Below are 26335 nucleotides of genomic sequence, written 5' to 3'. Positions count from 1 at the left end.
AATGTCACATCTTTGGCAATCTTTGTGCTATTAGTGTGATGATTAAAGGAAAAAGAAAAGTTTCACTGTGATGTCATCAGCTTTCCCACCTCGTGAAAAAGCCATCAAATTATCAACCAATCAAAATTGAATGAATCCCTTTTAATATTATTATTGTCTACTTTTCTTTTTTCCCATTTTAAAAATCAATTTGGTTCGTTAGCTTTCTGCTTCTGGATTTGCCTTTTCTGGACATTTCATATAAATGGAATCATAGTACATGTACTTTTGTGACTGGCTTCTTTGGCTTGCTTCACTTAGTGTAATGTTTTCAAGGCTCATCCATACCATAGCATGCAGCAGTGCTTTATTCCTTTTTATGGCTGAATAATATTCCATTGGATAGAGATACAATATTTTGTTTATCCAACAATTAGTTGGGCATTTAGATTGTTTTCACATTTGGCTATTAGGAATAATGTTGTTGTGAACATTTCTTGTACAGTTTTAGTGTAAGGACATGTTGTCAGTTCCAGAGGGTATATATCTAGGCATGGAATTGCTGGGTCACATGGTAATTCTATGTTTAATTTTTGAGGAATTGCCCAACAGTCTTCCACAGAGGCTGCACCATTTTACATTCTCACCAAAAAGGCAAAAGGATTCCAATTTCTCCACATCCTCACCAACATATATCATTTTCTCTTTTTGTGTTTTTTCAAAATAGCCATTCTACTGAGTATAAAGTGACATCTTATTGTGGTTTTGATTTGTATTTCCATAATGACTAATAATGTTGGACATCTTTTTATATGCTTATTGTCCATTTGTATATCTTCCTTGGAGAAATGTCTATTCAAATCTTTTGTCTATTTTTAACAATTTGATTGTCTTTTTATTGTTGAGTTGTAAGAATTCTTTATGTATTCTAGACCCTTACCAGATACATAATTTGCACATTTCTCATTTTTGAATAAATTGCAAAGCAATATATTTCAAGAAAATTTTAAATTTTTTCTGCCATATTGTGAAGCTTGGTTGTCTCTACCAGGTCCTACCTCCTATTTACCCACAAGTATTTCAAAGGTCATCAGGATTTATGCTCAAAAATGGAGTTTGGAGTGAGAAGGAAGCACTTTGTTTGGAGAGGGTTTTACTGTTGAGGCCCTGCACTAATCCTCTCCGCCACCTGAAGGAAAGCTGTGGTCACATCTGGTATAGTAGAAAGTGCCATGGTGGCTGAGGAAGCTTGTGGGTTTATCACATTTTTGTCCATGGTGGGATGGAGACCTTGTTTTTGCTTCAAAATTGCTCTTAAAGAAAAATTCTGGGGCAGATGAACCCCATCATCATCCAGGAAGAATATTTGCAGCACATTTTTCTTGTCATGATGAGTTCATTGTTTGAGATGGTATGGTTAGAAGCTTGATAATGGCTGGCTAGTGTGATTTTCCCTCATTTAGGCTCAACTGTGACTTTATGTCTGCGTACCTTATGGAAGGCCTGGAGCCGCACCCTGAGGCAGAAGAGGGAAGGGGGAAGTACAGTTGATGGTGGCAGCTAAGTGGGAGAGAAAGTCAGCAAAGACAATTATTTATTCAGGACCTTTACAAAGGGAGTGGCCCCACTTGTTTGCATGTTGATTGAACCATACCTTAGTGTCCAGTTGCTTGAGGCTTGCAGCAGCATCTTTATGCTCTTCAAAGTGAGTGCTTGCCATTGGTAGCAAGGTCTTATGGATGCCCTTGCTAGGTTCATTTCCTTCTTTGTTATTCCAAGTATAGTTCTAATGAATCTGAACCTGCCTCTTTTCTTTTTCTTTTTCTTTTTTTTTTTTTTTTTTTGAGATGGAATCTTATCCTGTCGCCCAGGCTGGAGTGCAGTGGCACAATCTCGGCTCACTGCAAGCTCTGCCTCCCGGGTTCATGCCATTTTCCTGCCTCAGCCTCCCAAGTAGCTGGGACTACAGGTGCCCACCACCATGCCCGGCTAATATTTTGTATTTTTAGTAGAGACAGGGTTTCACTGAGTTAGCCAGGATGATCTCAATCTCATGACCTTGTGATCTGCCTGCCTCGGTCTCCCAAGTGCTGGGATTACAGGTGTGAGCCACCGCGCCTGGCCTGAACTTGCCTTTTAACAAGACCCCAAAGTGATTCAGGGCACATCAGAGTTTAAGAAGCATAGATTTACATTATATTTTCTCTATCCCTTCACATCTCACATGGTTATTCAGCCTAACCTCCGTGTGAGTCAGTCTTCCTCTTTCTTTTCATGGTTTCCATGGATTTCACCTGGTATACTCTTGATGCCATCTGTATTAGCCTGTTCTCACAATGCTATAAAGAAATACCTGAGACTGGGTAATTTATAAAGGAAAGAGGGTTAATTAACTCAAAGTTCTGCATGGCTGGGGAGGCCTCAGGAAACTTACAATCATGGCAAAAGGGGAAGCAGGCACCTTCTTCACAAGGCAGCATGAGAGAGAGTGTGAGTGTGTGAAGGAGGAACTGTCAAACACTTATAAAACCATCAGATCTCATGAGAACTCATTCACTATCATGAGAACAGCATGGGGGAGACCCCCATCTCCATGATCCAGTTACCTCCCACCAAATTACCTCCCTTGACACATGGGGGTTATGGGGATTACAATTCAAGATGTGATTTGGGTGGGGACACTGCCAAACCATATCACCATCCTAGTACTGGCTGCAGCTTCCTTTCATTACTGGATGAAGAAACACGATCTTTTGATCAACTAGCATTTCCCCAAAGTACTTGTAAACAATTCCATAAAATTCCATAAAAATTCCATAAAATCCTGAGGTAGGTACCTATTTGTGTTTACTCTTGAGCCTTCCCCAGCCCTCTCCCCTTCTTCCTCCTCTCCCTCCCTGTCTTCCCACAGCTCAATACTTCCACCTTCCATTGTTCAGCACCCCACTGTGACTCCTGCCTGTGTTGAGTTGCATCTATGATTGACCCTCATTAGATGTGAGCTCCTTGAGGGAAGGGTCTTACATCATCCATTTTTATACCTTGATTCCCACCCCTTGAACCTAACACAGGTCCTTGGACATAGTAAATATTTGCAGAGTTTAATTAAGTTATTGAGTCACGTTAGAAATTATTTCAGAAGATACCAAATGCCTTTTCTTTCTTTCTTTCTTTCTTTTTCACATACCATGTGTTCTAGTACCATTAAGACCCTAAGACATTTATTTTGTTGATATCAAGTGGTATAAAGATTAACAAACATTATATTATATATCATAATTTTAACTCTGAAGTTTTTAATTTATAGAACAAAAGTTAATATTTCTCTACCAAAATAAATGTCATAGACAGAAGGAAGAATTTTGTTAATTTGGTCATATCAAAAATATTTAACATTAATTTCTCTCCTCAACTTCTGACTCTGCTGCTCTTTAGCTCTGTAACCATGACTTACCTGTCAGAGCCAAAACACTTTTGAGCATTTCATGAGAAAATCTATAAAGAGTATGTAGCCTACAATAATAGCTAACATTTATTAGCTGTACTTACAGTGTGAGCCAGGTACTTTTTATTCTAAGTACTTTACATATAGTCTCATTTTAAAATCTCCTAATGACTCTATGAGGTTGATGTTTTGTTATTCCCATTGTTATAGATGAGGAAACAGAGGCACAGGCTACAGGGTATTTTGTCCAAGATAATACAGCTAATAAAGTGGTGAGGCCAAGATTTGAACACAGTCTCTTCTTAAAGAGCCTGCCTCCTGAAGGATTGCTGCTGAATTCCTTTCTTCCTTCAAAATGCCTCATGTGATTTAACATGCCTTATTTCATTGTGTATATTAAAGGCCCTTTGTTTATACATTACTCTCATCTATATTTACCCGTTTAGCCAATGCATTGTATAAATTAGGTGATCTGTAAATAATTGTTGGCTAATTGATCCTATGTGCATACATGGGAATACTTAGAAAAGCAATGATTGTTTTAATATAATGAGTTCTTGATGTAGCAAGATCGTTCCTATACAGTGTAGAACTCTCAATTTTAATATTTACTGACTCCATTATCCATGTTAAAATGGGCATATTGGAAAGGATAAGGAATAAATAATTGATGGTTGTGTCACACATCTATTAATATGGTAGTTGAGCTAATATGAATGGGTTCTCCCACCATCTCAAACACATAGATATATAAAAGTCCCCTCCAGGTTAAAGGAGAGCCAAACCCAAACTCAAAAGCAATAAAGGAAATCCCCTTGTGCCAGAAATAAAAAGGGAACTCGAAGCCGGAAGTATAAACAAGATCTGATGCTAAGGTCTAGACCTGTCTTAATCTGTTTTGTGTGGCTGTAACAGAAGACCTGAGACTGGGTAACTTATAAAGATGTTGATTTAGCTCACAGCTCGGCAAGCTGGGAAGTTCAAGGGCATGGCCCTGGCTTCTGGTGAAGACTTTCGAGCTGCATCAAAATATGGTAGAGAGAGTCATCTCATCTTGGGTCATGTGTATATAATTTAATTTTAATAACTAATATAAAATTATTTTTAAAATATGGTAGAGAAGGTCAAAGGGGAAGCAGATCTATACAAAGAGGAGAAACCTGAGGGGTATCTTGGCTTTATAACAACCCACTCTTGAGTATACTAATCCATTCCCATGAGAACTAATCCAGTCCTGCCAGAGTGAGAACTCACCACTGCAAGAATAGCACCAAACTATTCATGAGGGATCCAGCCCCATGACCCCAAGTGCCTCCCACTAGGACCTGCCTTCCAATACTGCCACAGTGGGGATGAAATTTCAGCATAAGTTTTGGTGAGGACAAACCAACCACAGCAAGACCCACTTACAGGCTTTAATAATGGGAGATAGGGGTTTTAATATCCACATGGGGAAAGGAGATATGATCTTGGCCCATGTGAGTGAAGGAGTTTAAATCAAACCTTGACCTAAAGTCTGGAACCACAAAATTTGGCCCTGCCCTTGGAAACAAGAGCAGAGAAATTCTACCTAGTGACTCAGGAAAACCTTAAGAAAGTTTGCCATTTGCCCATGGCTAAAGTAAGAGGTAAAGCTGGTACCCATGAGAGGATTAAAATCCAGACTGATAATTCCCTCAGTGCATGATCTAAATTTACAGCACTGTGTAATGCTGATTTATCAAGCTGAAAAATTAATATGAAAACTGTCCTGGAGGACTTGAAACTCCTAAGTCCCCAGGAAAAACAAGTAGCCTGTAGGTAAACTCAGAAAAAAGTCAACCCCCTCCTCAAAAGACAAGCCTATGATCAGAAATTACAAACTACACAGGAAAAGACCCAGTAGGAGGATAGGTGTCCCCCACTGGAGATGATAGAACAGTCTGAAAGAATATATACTAAATATGTTTAGAATAACTAAAGAAAAATAGGCGGAATAGAAACTAGATAATAGAAAAATGATAGTGTGGAAAGGATACTATAACTTCTAGAAATGAAACTTAGAAAGACCGGAATTAAAAATTCAGTGAATAAATTAAACATCCAGGAAATGCAACTGATGTAAGGATTGGAAACTGCAAGATAGGTGTGAGACAAATCAGTCAATGCATCACAGAGAGATAAAAAATCAGGAATATATAAAAACCCTCCAAGGACCCATACATTTGGAAACTGAAAAGCATATATTTTTTAAAGAATTTACAATTCAAAGAAAGAAATCACAATAGAGATTTATAAGATATTTAGAACTAAATAAAAGTAAAAGTACTGTAAAATAATTCACAGGACACCAACACAGAATTTAGAAGGAAATGCCTTATATGCACATACTGAAAAACAAAAACAAAGCTATAATCCCAGCACTTTGGGAGGCTGAAGCAGGAGGGTCAGTTGAGGCCAAGAGTTTGAGACCAGCCTAGGCAATATGGTGAGACCCTGTCTCTACAACAAAACAAAACAACAACAAAAAAACTCACAAAGATAATGATAATGAGCTAAGCAATCAACTCCAAAAGTGAGAAAAATAACAGAGTAAACCTTTAAAAATTAGGTGGAAAGAATTTATCAGATAAGAGCAGGATTTAGTCATATAGAAAACAAAATAGGGAATGTGATATGGAATACTGAAGAGCACTTTGAATGAACTGGATCTACTTGTATTAATATTAATAATTAATAAATAATTAAAAACACAAAAAATTTCAAAAATGCAAGGTAAGAGAATACATCCAGACTGATACCATGTGAGTTAGATTTTTCAAGCACAAACAGCATAAGACATTTTAATGGATAGAAACATGAGTAGTAGATGTACAAAGTCATGGACAAAAAGTAGGCTTAAATTAGTGATTATCTAATCTATCTAAGAGAGGATGGAATTGGGGAGGATACGATGGACCCTCAACCATAATGTTTTATTTGTAAAAAAAGATCTGAGGAGGATTTTTTCAGTCTGCATGTGGTGGATGTATACATGTTTATGGTTTTTTACTTTTCATTGAAACATTTCAGAAGAATAGTCTTTCAAAGAATCAATAATTCGGATTCTGTACACTGAATAGAATTCTAACAAAATTACAATTAAGAAATAAAGTTAATGCCAGTGTCACATGAGGTTTTTATTCATGCGGTTTGGTTGTGGTAGGGGATCTACAGTAGATGTAGTAGGCAGTTCTGAGATGGTACCCAAGATTCCTACTTCTTGGCAAAAATACCCTGCAAAATCCCCTTACTTTAAGTGTGGATATGATGGTATTTCACATTCTTTGGCAAAGGCAAAGAGACTTTTGCAAATGTAATTAAAGTCCCTAATCAGTTGATTTTGAGTTAATCAAAACAGATGATCCTGGGTAGGCCTGACTTAATCAAGTGAAAGCCCTTAAAGAGACTGGGCCCATCCTGCTGACTCTGAAGAGGGAAGCCACTGTGTTGTCAGAGGGCCACATGGCAAGGAACAGTAGGACTTGTAGGAGCTGAGAGAAGCCCCTGTTGGCAGCCAGTAAGAAATCCTGCAACTACCAGGAAGTGAATCCTGAGAACAGCCCCATGAGCCTGGAAGAGAACCCTAAGCTCCAGGAAGGAATACAGCCTGATTGACACCTTATTGCAGCCTTGTGAGACCCTGATCAGAGGACCCAGCGTAGCTGTGCTCAGACTCCTGATCCAAGGAAATTTGGAAATATTACCTGTGTATTGTTTTAAGCTACTAAATTTGTGGTGATTTGTTACATAGCAATAGAAAACTAATGCAGTAGCTCTATCTACCCTGTTGTATGAAAGCAGTTTGTAAAATGACATGCTCTATAAAGTGCTGGTTTTGTTATGGCATTGATTATTCACATTTTATCTGAGCACTATGATCAATACACTAGACTGTCATGGTGTACTATGTTTGCCATTCTGCTATACTTTCTTTTGATTGGTATTTTGATTGAGATAACCAAACCAGGTTCTCATTTTAGATAAAATTCCCACAAAAGATCTACAGAAATTGTTTCTAAGCTTATATAACAAAAATGGCAGCACCTATCCAATGCTAATGTCTATGCGAACATCTCTATTATATGGAGTTTGAGTTCTGAGACCATTTTGTTATTGTTTTGAAGCCATACTATGGGGCTCATTTCACTCAACCAGTAGATATTCTGGGTATCTGTCATGGCAAAGTGGTGAGTCTTCTGAAAAGAAGTGGAATCTGAACTTGAACTTTAGAAAATGCAAGAAGTAAAACCCTCCTGGAGTAAGACCAGGAGCACATCAGAAGACCCCATTATTGGGGTCACCAACTAAGAATGAAAGAATACCTGCCTCTTGTTACTCAGCTTATTCTGTGCATGTTATCCTCTGTGTTTATTTTGCTCGTCACCCCCTACTTTTTAGTAAAGTCTCATTTAAACCTTCTAGTGTAATTTCTGTTATGCTAGGGATATTAGGAGCATGGACACTTTGATGCACACCACGATGCGTGATGACAGTGTTAATTAATGAGAATTCCCCACGGGAAAGGCATCTCCAAGAACAAGAACCAAAACTGTGCAGCCCACCTCCCCTTCTCACAAGAAGATACTTCTTGCATGGAAAATCTTGGAGGACTGGAGTTTGATTTTATTAAAAATGCAAGTTAGAGGGCGGGCACGGTGGCTTAAGCCTGTAATCCCAGCGCTTTGGGAGGCCGAGGCGGGCAGATCACGAGGTCAGGAGATCGAGACCATCCTGGCTAACATGTGAAACCCCATCTCTACTAAAAATTCAAAAACAAAATTAGCCGGGCATGGTGGTGGGCGCCTGTAGTTCCAGCTACTCGGGAGGCTGAGGCAGGAGAATGGCATGAACCCAGAAGGCGGAGGTTGCAGTGAGCCAAGATCACGCCACTGCACTCCAGCCTGGGAGACACAGCAAGACTCCATCTCAAAAACACAAACAAAAAATGCAAGTTAGATTTTTTTTATAGTTTGAGAGTATTCTGGTTTAAGAAGGTGGGAAGAAGTAAAATTGGTTGAGGATCTAAGGTATACAGAGATAATACCAGAGCTTTGATAAATTGAGTCCTAACCTTAACAGTACATGCTTCTCAGTCTATAATCTGAGTTGGCTGTAATATATGTGGCCTCATCTACCCTTATCTCTTTGTTTGTGCCACTGATACCCATATCAACATACCTCATCCACGTCTCTTTCTTATGCTCTATATACACATATCCGTGTGTTCATTAAGCATCTTCCCCTCAGTGTCCCATACAAAAATGAACTCATCATCCTTAGAACTATCCATATTGCCCATTGTGGTAGGTATCACCACCCACCCTGTTACCCAAGCTAGAAAACAAGAACCCCAGAACTTCACTTTCTTCCTCATCTCTACTGCCTTCCACCTTCAGCCATATAATTTATCACCAAATACTAACTCTTCCACCTCCTAAATTTGTTCCCCTTCTCCACTCTTTAACACCCCCCACCTTGGATCACAGCAACCACTTACAGGATTCGCACACTGCTTTCTCTTGCAAAACTCCTTCCAATGAAGGAGTAAATCCTTCAGAGGCTTCCCACTGCCTTCAGAATCAGTTTCAAATCCTTAGCTTGGCATATGTGATCCTTCTTCTTACTTGTGCAGTTAGGTCCACCTACCTAATCACGGGCCATACTGAATTGCTTGAAGCTGTTTAAATGTGCCAAGATACCCCAGATTTCTGACCTTTAAGCCTTTGCAGTAGTCTTACGAATTCATACTCTTCCTTTCCCAGACAAATGTCTCTACTCTCTTGATGAAACTGTTCTGTCCTCCATCCTTGAGGGCAAGGGCCATGCATCCAGATGTCTTTGTAGTCACACAGTGTGCCATGATGCCTATTTGTGTAGGTGCTCAATAAGTGTTTGATATGTATATATTAGGATAATACACCTATGTATGAGTGAACAAATGAATATGCAGATGAACGGATGAATAAGTGTAAGGAGGAATGAAGGATGAATTAGATAATCAGTAGCCTCTGCCATCAGTCAAAATGAAACTTTCATTTTTTTTTTTTAATGTGTTGTAGAGATGGTGTCTCATTATGTTGCCCAGGTTGATCTCAAACTCCTGGGCTCCCACCTTGGCTTCCCAAAGTACTGGAATTATAGGTGTGAGCTACCACACTTGGTCTCATTTTTAAAATATATATTTACTTGATTACTTCACCACAATAGTATCATTTTGCTCATGATCCGTGGGCCTAGTCGCTTTTAGAGTTCTCAGTTACCTGTAAGATACATGCCTTGAATGCTACCAGGTGATAAAGTTGAGTTGGACAATGAAGCAAATATTGTGCATGTATTTTCTTATTTATTTAGACCAAATAGGCTGAGAGAGTAACTTGAATATTTAAGAGCTTCCTTAAAATGCACCATAAATAATGGAAAGTGAATGACTTGACTCCTTCCCTTATTTTGCTCTTATTTTTATTTGGGTTGACAGGAAGAAGGAGGTTTGCAGAGGGGGAGAAAATATGAAAAGGGTGGAGCATGCAAAAAGAGGGCCCAATTCTTCCCTTTCTCTCAATTTCCGTAATATAACTAACTCTGATCTCTGATGGTGGGCAATGGAATATTGTGGATAAAGTCTGGATAATTGAATTGTCAAAGCCCTCCAATATGGACCACTAATTAAAGCACTGAAAACACAACTAAGTGTACTCAGTATGTTAATGATGCAGAATACAATGTAACCTTTGATTCAGGAGCGGCTTCAAGATCCAAGGGTCCTGTGAGAAGAAGCAGTCCCTCTTCCTGGGCACAGAGATGCTGGTTTAACACAGTCATGTGTCAGAGAAAACCAGTTTTGCCTGCAGGCCCAAATCCTACCCTAGCGAAATCCATTCGACCTTTACCAAAATCAACTTTTCTCCTCAGTCAGACCGAATTCTTAATTGTAGGTGGTAGACCAAAAGGGATAGATGACTCAATGTAAACAATTGTTGCTATTGACAAAACAGTGCAAACCACATTTCCTGTTGATGGTGGAGTCACCCATGAAGGAAAACATTTTTATTGCTTTAATAACACAATTATATTATTTTTTAACTCTTCCCCTTCAAATCCTCTAGCACTCAATATAGTGCTTGGGATATATTTGGATATTAATAAACACAAAAGTGTTATTGCCTCTTTTTGAATTAACCTACTACAAAGAATGTGTTTATTGTACTTTCTTACCTTAAAACTTAAACCTAAAAATGTATGCTAATATGAACCTTTGCTTGGTATTTCATGATTGCCTCTTTGGTCGCTAGGCAAAGTCAGCAACATTCAGCAAAATTGTCAAGGATTGGAGTGTTTAGTAGTTGGCTGATGGTCAAGAGGCAAGTCCTTCCAAACAGCTAAAGTTTTATTACTCAGTGTTTTTAATAAAAAGATGAAGATGTTTAACGTGGGGGAAATGCTTATGACATAACATTAAATGAAAAGTGCTTTTTCAAAAAATCACATGCTACAACATGGATGTACCTTGAAAACATGCTAAGTGAAATAAGCCAGATACAAAAGGCTGCATCTTGTATGATTACATTTATATGAAATGCCAGATTAGGCAAATCCATAGAGACAGAAAAGTAGATCAGTGGTTACCAGGAGCCCTTGGGAGTAGGGGGAAGTGGTGAGTGACTAACAGGTGTGGAATATTTGGGCGGTAATGGAAACACTGGAACTAGACATTGGTGACAGTTGTACAACATTGTATGTTAAAAATCATGGAATTATATACTTTAAAATGGTAAATTTTATGTTATATGAATTTGATCTCAATAAAACATTTACAAAAAACTCCATATATAGCCATTAAAAATTATGAGACATTTCAGCAGAATACAGATTATAATTTGTAAAATTATAAGAGATAATATACAAGACAGAATTTATTTGAAATGTTTAGTGCAAGGCCTGACATATAGTATGTGTTCAGTATATCTGAGACAGGTGTCAGTTAATCAAGAAAGTTTATTTTGCCAAAGTTAAGGACGTGCCTGTGACAGTCTCAGGAGGTCCTGAGGACATGTGCCCAAGGTGCTCAGGGCACAGCTTGGTTTTATACATTTTAGGGAGACATGAGACATCAATCAGTATATATAAGATTTACATTGGTTCAGTCCAGAAAAGGCGGGACAACTTGAAGCAGGCAGGGGGTCTGCAGGCACAGTTAGGTAAGAGACAAATGGTTGCATGCTTTTGAGTTTCTGATTAGCCTTTCCAAAGGAGGCAATCAGATATAAACTTATCTCTGTGAGCAGAGGGGTAACTCTGAATAGAATGGGAGGCAGATTTGCCCTAAGGGGTTACCAGCTTGACTTTTACCTTTAGCTTAGGGATTCGGGGGCCCCAAGATTTATTTTCCTGTCACAACTGCAATAGTATAAGGAAAAATAGAAACAATTCAACCTTGGATATATTTGAGTTGGTGAGTTTGTGGATGAATTTTTGCATTTATTTTTATTTCAGGCAGAGCTGCTATAATATATTGCCAGTGTAGTAAATACTTTATTTAAAGGATTTTAAAACAAAAAAATAAAAGCTTTGCAGACTCCACCATCTGTGCTTTGAGCCGGAATTCTCATGAAGAGCCTATATTGGTGGAGCTACTCAGCTCTTTAGCGAGGCAGAAAGAGATGAGAAAGGGCTACAGATAATACAGCATGAGGGCAGGATGGAGAAACTATCCTTCTATTTATCCACTGAATGCATGTAGTCATTTGTCAATAAGTGTTCTTCTACACTTATTTACTCATCATCAACATTTATTTAGATTAGCTCCCAAAAGGCAAAAAGGCACGTAATTAATTTGCTTAATGTAGTGCCTAGCATGATGGCATGGCTACATATCTGTTTCAGCAATAATTAAAAAGATTTTTTCCTTTGCCAGTAATTCTTATTTAATCAAGCCAAAATTAATTTATGTACCGGAGAACTACTCTATGGCTTTCATTTTAAAAAACCACAGATGATTTTAATCTCTTTTCTGCAAATATCCCAAAAGAATGACAATGCTGTTTTCATAAATCTTAGTCAAATGCAATTCAACTACTATCCCTAGGTTAATTTTATAACTGTAAAGAGTGTGTGTGCATAAGAACAAAGACTGATTAGGACCTGGAAAAAATGAGAGAGGGAGAGAGAGACTGATGTAATGATATGTGATTTTTTTTGTTGTTCTTTTCTGATTCCCAGTATTGTTTCCTGAACAATACTTTTTTAATAAACTTAGAAACAAAAAAACAAATCACCTCAGAACCTCTGAGACAAGGCTATGAACTGGCAGTTGTTTTTTTTGAGACATCATGGAAGAAATGACATTCTGTGCATCTTCTCTTTTAAACCTTCACCTTTGAACTTAAATAATCCCTAGTTGAGATCATGGGTGTTTTCCTCCCATGTTTCTTTCTTCGTGTTTTACCAACTTACTTTTTTTTTTTTTTTGGAGATGGAGTCTTGCCCTGTCATTTAGGCTGGAGTGCAGTGGCGTGATGTCGGCTCATTGCAACCTCTGCCTCCCAGGTTCAAGTGATTCTCCTGCCTCAGCCCCCTGAGTAGCTGGGACTACGGGGGACTACAGGCATACACCACCAAGCCTGGCTAATCTTTGTATTTTTGGTAGAGATGGGGTTTCACCATCTTGGCCAGGATGGTCTTGAACTCTTGACCTCATGATCCACCTGCCTCGGCCTCCCAAAGTGCTGGGATTACAGGCATGAGCCACTGCACTTGGCCTTACCAGCTTACTTATATTTAGCATAAAAGCTGGAGAAAGCAATAGGGACAGGAGGCAGGGAAATTCTGGGCAGAAGAGGGCAGTCCCCAGCAAAGGCCTCACTCTGAAGCCTGGATCCATGGCCCAAAGTGAGAACATGCATTCTTGTTTTCCCACTCAAATGTTGCCTTTTCCAAAACCACCCATGGGCCCCCTGCCACCCATCCTGTGCCCATAAAAACCCCAGGCTCCAACAGCAGAGAGAGGAGAAGCACCTGGACATTGGAGAGAAGCAGCTTGACTTCAGAGGGATGGCTTGACAGTGTTACCTTGGGGAGGAGTCTGGCCAGGGATGGCCAGACTCTGGGAGAAGATGATCCTGCTCCATCCCCTTTTCAGCTCCCCTCCATTGAAAGCCACGTTCATCAGCAATAAAATCCTCCATATTCACCACCCTTCAATTTGTTCATGTGACCTGATTATTCCTGGACACCAAACAAGAGCTTGGATGCCATGGGTGAGGATGCTAAAGGCTATCACACTGACCGTCTGCTCTCGGTAGACAGCAACCGTCTCACACGAAAAGGTAGAGGGCCCACTGAACTGTTAACACTTAAGCCGTCTGTGGCTGGCAAAAGCTAAAAGAGTGCTGACTAAAACACACGCTGTCTGAGGCTTCAGGGGTAGTGGGCACCCACTAGACACTGCCTCAGGACTCCACACACAGTTTGCTCAGGCTGATGCCCAGAAGCCCTCACCCCCAGCTCCCGCACCTGCTCACCTGTGGACTCCCTTCTGCAAGGGATGAAGTGCAATGGGTCCAAGTGAGTGGAGTTTGCCCCCGCCAGTGCCAAAGCGGCCAGCTAGATCTAGCATCCGTGCACTCCAGTTCCTACCTGCAAAGGTGTCTGGGAAATTTCCTGCTTCAAAAGCACAGGCAGCTTTCTTGGAAATGAGATAATGTGATCTCATTTTAAAGTTGAGGACATCAAGGCTCAGAGGTGATTAGAGGCATTAGAAGGGACTTCTGAAGGCAGCTAATCTAACCCTTGAAAATAGGAGAAGTTAAAGTTATGGCCCAGGTTCCACACCTCACAATTGGTGGAACCAGGCTTGAGCCTGCTTGCCTAATACCAGTGTCTTTCCCAAGCTTCCCAAGCATCTGCTTGAAATCACCTTGCCTGTGGTGGGAAGGAAGCCCAAGAATGGTGTCCTGTGTCCATTGCTGAGGCTTTGGGGGTCCAGGTACTTAGTTTACTGGGAATTCCTTGTTGGCCCTGCTGAAGTCCTTCCTGCTACGCCGTTCAGGGAAATTGTTGATCTTGTCAACCTGAAATAATCAAAAGGATCAGAATCCAGTTTTAAAGAGTTTATTCAAGCAAAAAGCTGGTAATGGCCATCCAAGAAACATGGACTCCGAGAAATGGAGTCAGTGCTTCGAAGTTAAAAGTTAAGTACTTGTTTCTATACAGCAAACAAAGAAGTTTAGTAGGATTAGAGTATTTTCTACACAAGGCTGGTTTATGAGTGACAAAAATTTAATTTGTTTTCTTTTCCATACAGCTTTTCATTTCCTTTCCAATTTAAAAGCAAGTTTAACATTCCATCCTAGATCGTGTGCTAACTATGAAGACTTTGTGTGAAAGAGGAAAGAGGGAGGCTAATCTATAATGAAGATCCACACTTAGAGAGAAAGGGTCTTCCCTGGCACCCTTTAGTCATTTACAACATTTTACCAAACAATGTAGTTAAGGAAAAGGCTAATCTATAATCAGAGAAACAAAGGTTACAGCTGCCTATTTATGTAACTCAGGTTCCATAATCACATTCCCTTAAGGCTCAAAATAAAGTTTCAACAGCTGAGATTTTGAATTATTTATTTTCATAATCTCCACCTTTCTTAGTTCTGGGAGTGGCCTTACCAGGTGGGCCTGGCCTGCATAATCCCAGAAGGGCAGTTCTTCCTAGCAGCCTTTGGCTTTGAGGACCTCTCCATAATCCTTAATCCAGTCCAAGGTTCTGACTCTGTTAATGGGTAAAGAAAGGTTTTGCCCTATGAGACTCTGACCTCTTCTTGGGACCTGGAAAATCTTCTGGTGATTTTCTTCATCCTGAATCTGCTGTTTCTAAACTGCTTGAGACCAAGATAAAGCACACCAATTTACAAGGCATAACTCCTAGGTGAGGTCATTCACTAGCCATTTCTTTTCTTTTCTTTTCTTTTCTTTTTTTTTGGAGACGGAGTGTCTCTCTGTCTCCCATTCTGGAGTGCAGTGGCGCGATCTCGACTCACTGCAAGCTCTGCCTCCTGGGTTCATGCCACTCTCCTGCCTCAGCCTCCCGAGTAGCCAGGACTACAGGCACCTGCCACAGCATCCAGCTAACTTTTTGTTATTTTTAATCAAGGCGGGGTTTCACCATGTTAACCAGGATGGTCTTGATCTCCTGACCTCATGATCTGCCCGCCTCAGCCTCCCAAAGCGCTGGGATTCCAGGTGTGAGCCACTGCACCCGGCCTCTCACTAGCCATTTCTTGTATTTGAGGGTCTCAGGGTGACATCTCTGAATATCCCAACTTCATTTCCAGCGCTAGATTGGTATTTCTATTCTTCTTTTTAGAAAGAAAGAAAGAGAGAAAGGGGCAAGAGAGAGGGAGAGAAAGAAAAAGAAGGAAGGAAAGAAGGAAGGAAGCAAGGAAGGAAGGGAGGGAGGGAGGGAGGAAGGAAGGAAAATAGAAATATTGGAGTACAATTTGTGGCACTCAATTTCAAGAACAAGCTTGAAAAAAGCTAGAAAGTTGTAATTGCCAAATACAGTAACCTGCTTGGCATGCATGTCGCCTTTTATTGCTTTCAAGCTACTATACCTGACAGCTCTTTTATTTCTCCCTTTAAAAAAATCCTATATCTGGCTAAAGGCTGAAAAATAGCAAGTGCATATCTTTCTAATGACCCTACATTAATTTAGCATAGAGATAATTAGAGGCACAGTTAATCATTAGTAATATAAGCCCTGAGATTGGGGCACATGGGCTGCTTTTGCTATTCAACAGAGTCCTTGTGTGGCTAGTTTTTGAGCACAGACACATCTTTATTTTTTACACACTGAGCTTTCTTTGACATACAAGCCAAAAATTTACTTGAAGCAACCTGAATAGTATGAGAGAGAATGTTTGTTTGTTTTTTAAAGTCCTGGGAATTACAGAGTATTAGGGCATAATATGGGTATGTTTATATAGAACAGCTGAACACAGGCAGTTTATAAAGCAGGAAGTGAGCACATCATGTTTTTTAAATTTACTTAAAATATTTTGAATTCTTGGTATTCTTATCCATTCAAGAGTCTCTAACACTAGGGTTGTAAAGTAGAAACCAAATAGCATTGATAATAGGGTTTTGTTTCATCTTTGTCTTAGCTACAATTTGGGAAATGTTTATGTGTGTATGTGTATATGTTTGTTCCAATAATGATTTAAAATTGTGTATTCACAATGCAGTAGTGTGTAAACACTACTGAATCACCAGAAATGCATCCAGTAGTGTATGCACAAAATAGAAATCAAGGCAAAGGTAGAATATTTAGAGAAATAAAATTAAGCTAAGGATAAGGTTAGTACACAAAATGCATCTTGTGAGGTTCATCTATTTGGTCTACTAGTGGGCATGGGAAGGATGCCTGAATTTAAATGAAAATTCTAGTACTGATTATAATTCACATATTCTTTCATTGCCTTAGAGTTTTTAATTGTGCCCAAATAAGTCTCGGTATTCATAAACTAATAGCTTGAGTTTGTAGATTCACATATCCAGTGATATCCTCCTTGAATCTTTCTGCCATTTAGTCATTTTACTTCCAAGTATCATGACATCCAACAGAGGCTGATGAAGGAAAAATGATGCAAAAGTCATGCCATTTCCTTTTTTGCCTTAAAATAAGGGTGTGTGTATTGGGAGAAGGAAAGGGTAAAGCAGTTAGATGTTATTAGAAATACTTGGAAGATAATTAAGAAGAAATAAAAATTTGTGATTTTTAGTTATCAAAGTCATCATTAAATTGTGTTATCCATACAACTGGAGGATTTCAATATGGGCAACTTGTTAAGGAAAAGCTTTCAGAGAATGGCAACATTTCTTAATAGTGAACATGTCCCTACACTCACATAATTATAAGACTTCATGTACAAGGTACTCAAGATCAGAAACTTTGTAAAAAGCCTTTTAATCAGATAAACCTGAACATATCATTACCTAGAAATAACTGAAAAGAGTGCAAAACATTAGATAACAGTCATTTGATAATATGGTAAATAAATCAATAGGATATTATATTCCTATTAAAATTATAAAAGTCGCATAAACAGGAAAGATTATACAAATATGCTACAAAATGTACTTATAATAAAAATATGACAAAAATACAAACTGATATGTAAATATAAAATATGTAAAATAGCCAAGCATGGTGGTTCACACCTGTAATCCCAGTACTTTGGGAAGTCGAGGTGGGCAGATCGCTTGAGGCCAGGAGTTCGAGACCAGCCTGGGAAACCTGATGAACCCCTATTTCTCCAAAAAAAAAAAAAAATAGCTGGACGTGGTGGTGTGCATATAGTCCTAGCTACTGGGAGGTTGAGGTGGCAGGATCGACTGAGCCTGGAAGGTCGAGGCTGCAGTGAGCTGAGATGGCACCACTGCACTCTAGCCTGGGTGACAGAGAGACCCTGTCTTAATAAAAATAATAAAATATGTCAAATATCTCTGCAGGTAGACAAAGGTGGTATGTGAAAGCAAAAGAGCTGTATTGGATTGACTAAGATTTTTTTTTCTCACAGTGTTCTTTAATATTTTGTCATTATAATAAGTATAATTGATGGGGAAGAAATGACAACAAAGCTTTCATGTGTAAAATACTTTTTATAGACTTACTAAATAATGTGTACTTTCTGTTCACTATATTTTAAAATATAACTTCAGTCTAGATTTTACAGACTCATGGGAAATGATCTAAACTATTTTTCTTGCCATTAAAATGTGCATTTGGGGGTATTTTTCCATAGACATGGATATAGGAGAACTCAATAATGTTCCTCTTCCTTCTTTCCAACTCTTATTTTCCTTAGGCATTACCACAGGAGTCTTGGTTCGAGAACACAGCAACCTCTCAACTCTGGAGAAATTCTACTTTGCTTTTCCTGGAGAAATTCTAATGCGGATGCTGAAACTCATCATTTTGCCATTAATTATATCCAGCATGATTACAGGTACCTTGAGAAAACTGATGTTCTCTGTATTAGTCCATTTTCATACTGCTGTAAACAACTTCCTAAGACTGGGTAATTTATAAAGGAAAGAGGTTTAATTGACTCACAGTTCAGCATGGCTCAGAAGGTCTCAGGAAACTTACAATCATGGCAGAAGGCAAAGGGGAAGCAAGACAGCCTTCTTCACAAGGCGGCAGGAAGGAGAAAGGCCAGGCAAAGCAGGAAGAGCCCCTTATAAAACCATAAGATCTCGTGAGAACTCACTCACTATCATGAGAACAGCATGGGAGAAACTGCCACTATGATTGAATTACCTCCACCTGGTCTCTCCCTTGACACGTGGGGATTATGGAGATTACAATTCAAGATGAGATTTGGGTGGGAACACAAAGCCTAACCATGTCATTCTCTATGATTATTTAAAAAGCTTTCACCTAAGTTGTTCTTCTCTAATTATGGGAAAAATTGAAATACATTAGATGCATCTCTCTCTCTCCCCCTCTCCCTCTCCTTCTCCCTCTCCACCTCTCTCCACTTGGAATGTCTATATTTGCTTCTGTGGAAACATTTCACTGTTCTCAACATGGCATTGCTTTGTCATACACTGTGCCTACAGTGCTGTCCACCACTGCTCAAATCTTCATTTGACCAGCATATGATGTCTTGGGAGGAAAATGTCATTTTCAAACATAAACAAAACATTATCTGGGGCATGGAAAAAAAAAGCTTATTTAGTCACTGACATGTTAGCTAGTGTCCTCAGGAAAAATATGATTGTCAATTTTGATCATGTTTTCAGTCATTCACTCATTTATTTCCCAACTGCAGCTGTACTGCCCTCAGCCTCTCAACAGCTGCCTTCAGGGTCTCTCTACTCCTTACCCACTTTCTACTGAAACCCAGAACTTGCTATGTATCTGCCCTACATATTTGCTATGGGGACCAGCAGTCAAATTCTGTGAGAAGGGTTTAAATATGGATGTGCACCACATTTGAAAGGCCCAGTATTTTTAAAACTTGTGACACAGTTGCATTTGGAAATGACTTTTCCCATATTGATCATTATATTGCAGGGTTCCTTTGAAGAGGAAGCTTCCTTAGGTAGATAGAGATGAATTTGGTTTACAAAAATATCATTTGTCTGGGTGTGATAAGTTTATCTGCATTGCACAGTTTCTTGTACTTAACTCTGGCAATTGGTAAAACGTGGCATGACAGTAGCTGGTGCTGTTAGCTTGAAAATCAAGGTTTTATGTAAACACGCAATTAGATGTCATGACATGTCCCCTTCTAGAACATTTTTCTTCACTGCCACTGTAAAGACCTGGGACTGGCCCTGGTAGAGTACTGGACATTGGTCAGGGGAAGAGAAGGTGGGGGTCAGGATCTGCTGCATTCAGGAACTGCATTGCTTGAAGAGCTGTCACATTTGGCCTTTGAATTTCCCAATTGCCAAACTCCAACCAGACTAGAGTCCCTTGGGAACTTTGTCCTTAAATGGTCTTGATGTTCTCGGCTTATGAGAAACCTAAAGAGAGCATTTAATTATTTTTATATGAATGTATTTAATTATGTTTGGAAATGCCTGGTTCCTTTTAACCCTAGCAGCCTGACTGACACAGCAGCAGACCAATTATTTGTCCCAAATAATATTTATTTGTTTAAATTGTCATAAGCATTTAAAATTGGAAAGATTTCATGTAAATATCCAAATTTCTGGCTTTCTCTGAAAAAAAAAAAAAAATGAAGATCTGGGAACACTGGCCCAATATTCCCACCTACCAACAGTGGTCTGAAACCAAGAGACAACTACTTCATTTAGTTGGAGCAAATGCATTTAAGAATGCTATAGTCTTCACAACTCCTTGTTGCCCAATACCTTGTCCACTTCACTCTTACGTTACCTGCCTGGCCGCTATAAGGATTGTAGTTATAACCCTTAGAATCTTCTCCATATCAAAGATTCTTTAAAAAAATTTTTTTTTAAACATGGGGTCTTCCTATGTTGCCCTGGCTGGTCTCGAATTTCTGGGCTCAAGAAATCCGCCCACCTCAACCTCCCAAAGTGCTGGGATTATGGGTGTGAGCCACCACACTCAGCCAAAGATTCCTAATCTTTTCTTGGGCTCCTTTGAGAACACAATGCAAGCTTTGGACTTCCTTTCAAGAAAAATCTTCACAATTGTACATGTATATACTGTATTTTGCATGCAATTGCACAAGGTGCATAAACTACCTGATGAGCAATACTATTTAACTCATGTATCTATGAGGGGAAGTATAGAAGATTGATCCAAATTATGCAGCAAACCCAAAACTTGAGGTAAAATAGGTTTTAGAAGAAAAGGTAAAAATACATGTATGAATATACTGATTCTGTAATATCAGATGTTTGAAAAATACATGCCACTCTTGGCAGTCAATAAGTGAGTTTTGTTTTGGTTTGGTTTGGTTTTTTTTCTGGGAAGCATATCCTTTGGCCAGAAGCCAGAAACAGGTACTTCCTCTAGTGAGATTTTTGCAGTCTGGATGTTTTGTGTGTTAGCTCAGTCTTGTAAATAATCTAGGAAAATAATTTACAACTCAGCATTCCACTGACATAGCCCAGCTACTTTTGAAGCTATAGCATGGGTCAAGTCGTTTCTCCACTTTTCCTCCACCAAACCCGCAGCAGCCAGTCAAGAACTAGAGACAGCGAGCAAAACCACCACCCCATCTTTTGATTTGGAGCAATGAAATAGTCAAAGATTCCAGGGATATGAACAAAGCAGGGTGGGGACAATGATGGCATATCCATGCTTTAAATTGTCATATTAGAGAGGAAAAGCAACAAGACTAGTGTTGGCACAGTTATAGGAAAATAAGTTCATTCATACACTTTCAGTTACCTTATAAATTGGAAGAAACTTTCTGGAGGACAGTTTGGAGCATGTTCTGATCTCTTCACCCAGTAATTCTGTTTCTCAGAATTGATCATAAAGAAATAATCAGAGATATGTTCAAATTCCTAAGTACAAGGATATTCATGGTAACATTTTTTTGTAATGGTGATAAATTATAAGCAACCTAAATGTATACAAATGTATATTGTATACATATGTATACATAGTATACAAATTTTCATACTAAGCAACTGTTAAAAACTTGTTTTAGAACCATATTTAATTACATGTGAAAACATTCCCAATACAGTATAAAATGGGAAAATAAAATTACACAACAGGATAGTGTGTACAATCCAAATTTTATTAAAATGTATATACATTTTTAAAAGTTGTGATCAAAACCAAAAGGTTAACATCCGGAAAGTAAGAAAACATGATCCATTGTGCTTTCTTTACATTTTCAACTGGACATGTGTTTTTGTTTGGTTTGTATTTTTAATAAAAGAGATGGGGATGGATTCTGCCCTGAGCTCCTCCAATTTTGCCTCTGGTCGCTTCTCTGCCCCATCTCTGCTCCCTTCCCCTGCCAGCTCAGTGCCACCTTTACCTGGTACACAGCTCCTTCCTCCAAACTCTGAGGTAGTCCTCAGCCTCCCCACCCAGAAGATGGCCATGGAAAACACACAGGAAGGGCCATTTCACATCGCAAATGCCCTCATAAATCCAGCAGGCTGGTAGCTTAATGTATACAGTTATTAGGCCGAAGGAGGATGCAGGTGGGAAGCTGGGGAGGGTTGAATGAGTCCCCTAAGGATATGTAAATCAGAAGCAGAAACACAGCTGGAACTCAGACCCAAGATTAATAATCTGTGCTCCTGCAGAAAGGAAACTCTCTTGCCAAATTAACAGGTAGAAAAAAATTCTGCCATCAAAAGCCTCTGGTGAGATTTAAAAAAACACTTTATAGCTTTTCTAAAAAACAGGAAGAACCCCTTTTTATGTAATAAGGTTAAGAAGTCATATTTACCAGAGAAATTTGAATACAGACTGTCTATTAGATGGTATCAATAAATTGTTAATGATTTTGTTAGAGATGGTAATGGCATATAGTTGTATAAGAAAATGTCCTTACTTTTTAAATGCATATATGAAATGACATAATGTCTCAAAGTTACTTTAAAACAGAAAAAAAAATGGCACAGTCAATATAAACTCAAGACATTTTCAGAGACAGTCATTGTGGGTACTAATAGAATCCTACCCATAAATTACATTGTGAAGAACGCGCTCCTGCCATGCTGAGGAATATCTGTGTTTGGGGTCTGCTAACATTTAGGCTTGTAAGCTGTATTTATATCAAACCACCAGAGAAATAACAGGAAATAGCTTATGAATATGCCTGAGAATTGTGGCTCTGGAAAAATCCTGGTCCAGGTCTCACCAGCCAGTGAGTCTAAATTCAGGTCACATTTTCTTTAATACTTCCCAAAACTAAATTATGATGATTGGAGCCTCCTATGACCGGCACAGGAACAGAACAGCACCTCCAGTCCCACTCCCAGAGGTCCCCTGAGCATCCTTCCTGGATGCTCGTAACTTTGCTCAGGAAGAGGTTCCAGCTCTAACACTTTAGCCTCTGCCACCCCCGCCTGGGCCAGAAGCACTCCAGTGGGCACAGCTGCGCCTCCTGGTGTCTGCTGTGGCTGCCACTACCCCTGTGACCTAAGGAGTTCCCCTCTTTGCTCCTCCATCCTAAGACAGGAACAGAAGCTTAATTCTCCAAAGTGTAGCTGAGACCACACTGCTACTCAGGACATGATCTTTGCTAAAGGTAACCAAAAGCAGATGAAACACCAATGGTGACATCCAGCTGCTCCCTGAAGGGGCTCCCAGGGTCCCTTAACAGAGATGCCCCTCTGCTTAGCTGCCAGCTTGCCTTCAGGAGGCTGGAGTTCATCTCTCCACTAAAGGTGTTCCAAGCTTTCCTGCACCCCAGATCCCAGAACCTGACACCAGGTTCTAAGAAGGAAAAATTCCACTAGCACACAGGCCATCCTGTCCTGACCTGGAGTGACCTCTTCCTGGGATGCTTGCCATTATGGAATATCCACTTCAGAGAAAACCCCCCTCACAGCCACAGGGGGTAGCCTTTCCTCGTGGACCCCATCAGGAGCCTTCAGTAGATTCCATACCATAGTACCTGCTGGGTTATTGCAACCATCCTGCTTGTAGAACTTGGGAGTCTGTCCAGGTCAGGCTGGGCCAAGTCCATGCCAGTTCCTGTGCACATTTCTTCCTCCAGAGCAAGGAGAAGCTCATTCCTAACCATTCCTGTGATGTCGCAGCTCTGGATTTCCTATAAACACCTGCTCAAACAAGGGCACACACAGCTCCTTAAGAAACAGCACCAGTTTGCAGCTCAGTGGATGTCAAGCCAAGCAGATATCAAGCCAAGAAAAATCCCTCCTTTCCCTCCTCTCTCCCCCAGGCCACTGAGTGTGAGTCCTAGTACTCATTCTGCTTCCTGGACAAGTCACATTACTAAACACTAGACGTCAGGAGAAAATATTTGTGTTTTGTTTATCAATATCTTTCAGTTTCCACCAGACACTGGTTGGGTGATTGGATTTACAATTGAGGAGCTTCTCCAAAGATAAATTTAACACTCTACCCTTGGAAGATTAAAAAAAAAAAAAAAAAAAAAAGTTCCAGACTTTTAGATAATTGTTACTCCAGCTTTCACATTAGGATTTCAAAATTTTAGGGCTTGACCTCAACCATAAGATCAGAGGTTTTCTACTACTTTTTGTTGGGAGACGGTGTAAGACAGGGTCTCATTCTGTGGCCCAGGCTGTAATGCAGTGGTACCATTATAGTTCACTGCAGCCTTGAACTCCTGGACTCAAGCTATCCTTCCACCTAAGTCTTCCTAGTGGCTGGGACTACAGGTGGTGCACACCACCATGCCTGACTAATTCTTACTTTTGTAGCAATAGGGTCTTGATATATTGCCAGGGCTGGTCTGAAACCCCTGGCCTCAAGTGATCCTCCCACCTCAGCTTCCCAAATTGCTGGGATTACAGGAATGAGCCACCACACCTGCCCTACTTTTTAACCAAGTAAAAAAGTTCAAAGCCTTATAAAACCTTAGGTATATTCGGTATTTATTAAACAACAGCCAGATGTAGAATACATATGTGAGTTGGTTGCCTTTCAAGCAAGGTTTTTCTATAAAGGGCCCAATAGTAAATGTTCTAGGTTTTATAGGCCCTGTGTATTTTGCCCAACTACCCAACTCTGTTTGTCCTGGGAGAGTAGCCACGGACAGTATGTAAATGATTGAGGGTGACTGTGTGCCAACAAAACATTCATTTACAAAAACAGGAGGCCAGCCAGGAGCTGACCCCTGCCCAGCTAGACTCTGACACTCCAGATACAAGCTAGTTGAGGTTGAATCCAGGTAATAAAATAAACTACTACATCTGGCAATGAGTATGAATGCACTGAAGAGACTGAAGAATAGAGGATGAGCAGAATAAAGTGCAGTTGGTGATAGTCTTAGAACACCTTATTTGTAAACTCAGGCTTTACAGCAGATGACACACTTAAATATTTGGAGCTGAGGAAGGCTTTTTTTTAAAGGCTATGTATTCATTTACTCAGAGGCAGCTGTGTATCTGGAAACAGTCCCACATCCTCCTATGAAAAGAACCATGCCACGTGCCTCCCCGAGACAAGGTTCAGTTTTATTCAGCTAACATTTGTTAACTCCAGCTGCATGAAAACAGACTAATAGAAAACCACATATAAGAGGGTGAGGGCCTACCACTCACATGGTCACAGAGCTGAGGTCATCTGATAGTCAGGTCCAGGAGTCCCTCGTTAGCAAGAATTGTAAGACTTGAAGACGCACATCACTTTGTTGTACGACTTGCTATTAAATATAAGCTACTGTTCATAAATGTAGGTGGCTAAGAGCATTTAATGTCAATTTTAGCTATGGGGGAGGAGTATGCATTCTTTTCTTGAAACATTGGTGGTCCGTTATACAGTTTAGTTTCTATGAAAATTGCCATTCGAGGTGGTTTATAAACTTAAAACTCCAGGCAGGAAGACAAGGTTGTTGCCTAAGACTGTACAGTCTGAGAGTGAACTTCTTGCCTCATTTGCAACATCTGGAACAAGTGGGCTCTTCCTGCACTTTAAGTGCTCCTTTCCCTAAGATTATCAAGAAATTTGTGTTGAGTTAAAATACAGCTGTTGAAACCAAAGGACTTACTGCATCAGTTTGATCTGTGTAATGCCTGGCCTCCAAAGACAAAACAACCACATAGTGTATAAGGAAGAGTTCCCATAATGAACATGTCATTTGCAAGTAATAAAATGAATAGTGGCAAGAGATAAATATGCCCTGCTTTAGTCTTTCCCTGAGACTGAAGCCCAGAGAATCAACCATGCATGAGCCTTCTTTCTGACTAAACAGGTACTAGACTTGTTCATAGCTCTGTTCAGCTGTAAGATAACCTGATTTTATTATTTAAAAAGGGATTTTAAGGACCTTCTATATACTGGATGCATGGACCTGGGAGACCATTCGTTCATTTATTTATTCATTCATTCCATCTTTAATGAGCCAGGCTCTGCTAGACACACAACGTGTAAAATTAAGTCTTATCTCAGAAAGAAAGAGTACATTTCAATGCTGTGTGATAAGCACTTTCTGGGAATGAGGACAGCACAGGGGACATTAGAAGGAGCCATTTTGAAGGAAGCATAAAAATCAAGTGAACGGATGAGGGTGGGTATTCCAGGCAGAAGAAAATAGCATCTTTGTCCTCCCAAAATAGCATCTTGGGAGGACAGTGAGACTGGAAGTGGAATGCTGGAAATGTGGGGAAGAGGAATGGGATGGAAGGGGTGAGCACAAGGGTTTATTGGCCTTGTGTGCCTTGCCAAGGGTACTGGACTTGAGCCTGTAGGCGAGGGAAGCAATTCTAGCAGTGACTCCC

The 26335-nt window shown here is 39.8% G+C and overlaps 1 protein-coding gene across 1 annotated transcript in view; it reads left to right on the top strand.

The window, feature by feature from the left end:
* Window positions 1-26335, top strand: part of SLC1A1 (solute carrier family 1 member 1) — a 91592-nt gene that overhangs the window by 29861 nt on the left and 35396 nt on the right. The window contains 1 exon segment of the mRNA NM_001265831.1: window positions 18301-18441. Coding sequence (NP_001252760.1) covers window positions 18301-18441 — 141 coding nt within the window.

The sequence above is a fragment of the Macaca mulatta genome, chromosome 15 (assembly GCF_049350105.2).
Source record: "Macaca mulatta isolate MMU2019108-1 chromosome 15, T2T-MMU8v2.0, whole genome shotgun sequence".
NCBI classification, from domain to species: domain Eukaryota; kingdom Metazoa; phylum Chordata; class Mammalia; order Primates; family Cercopithecidae; genus Macaca; species Macaca mulatta.
Note: the sequence above shows the minus strand (reverse complement) of the source record. Positions and strands in the feature narration are given on the sequence as shown.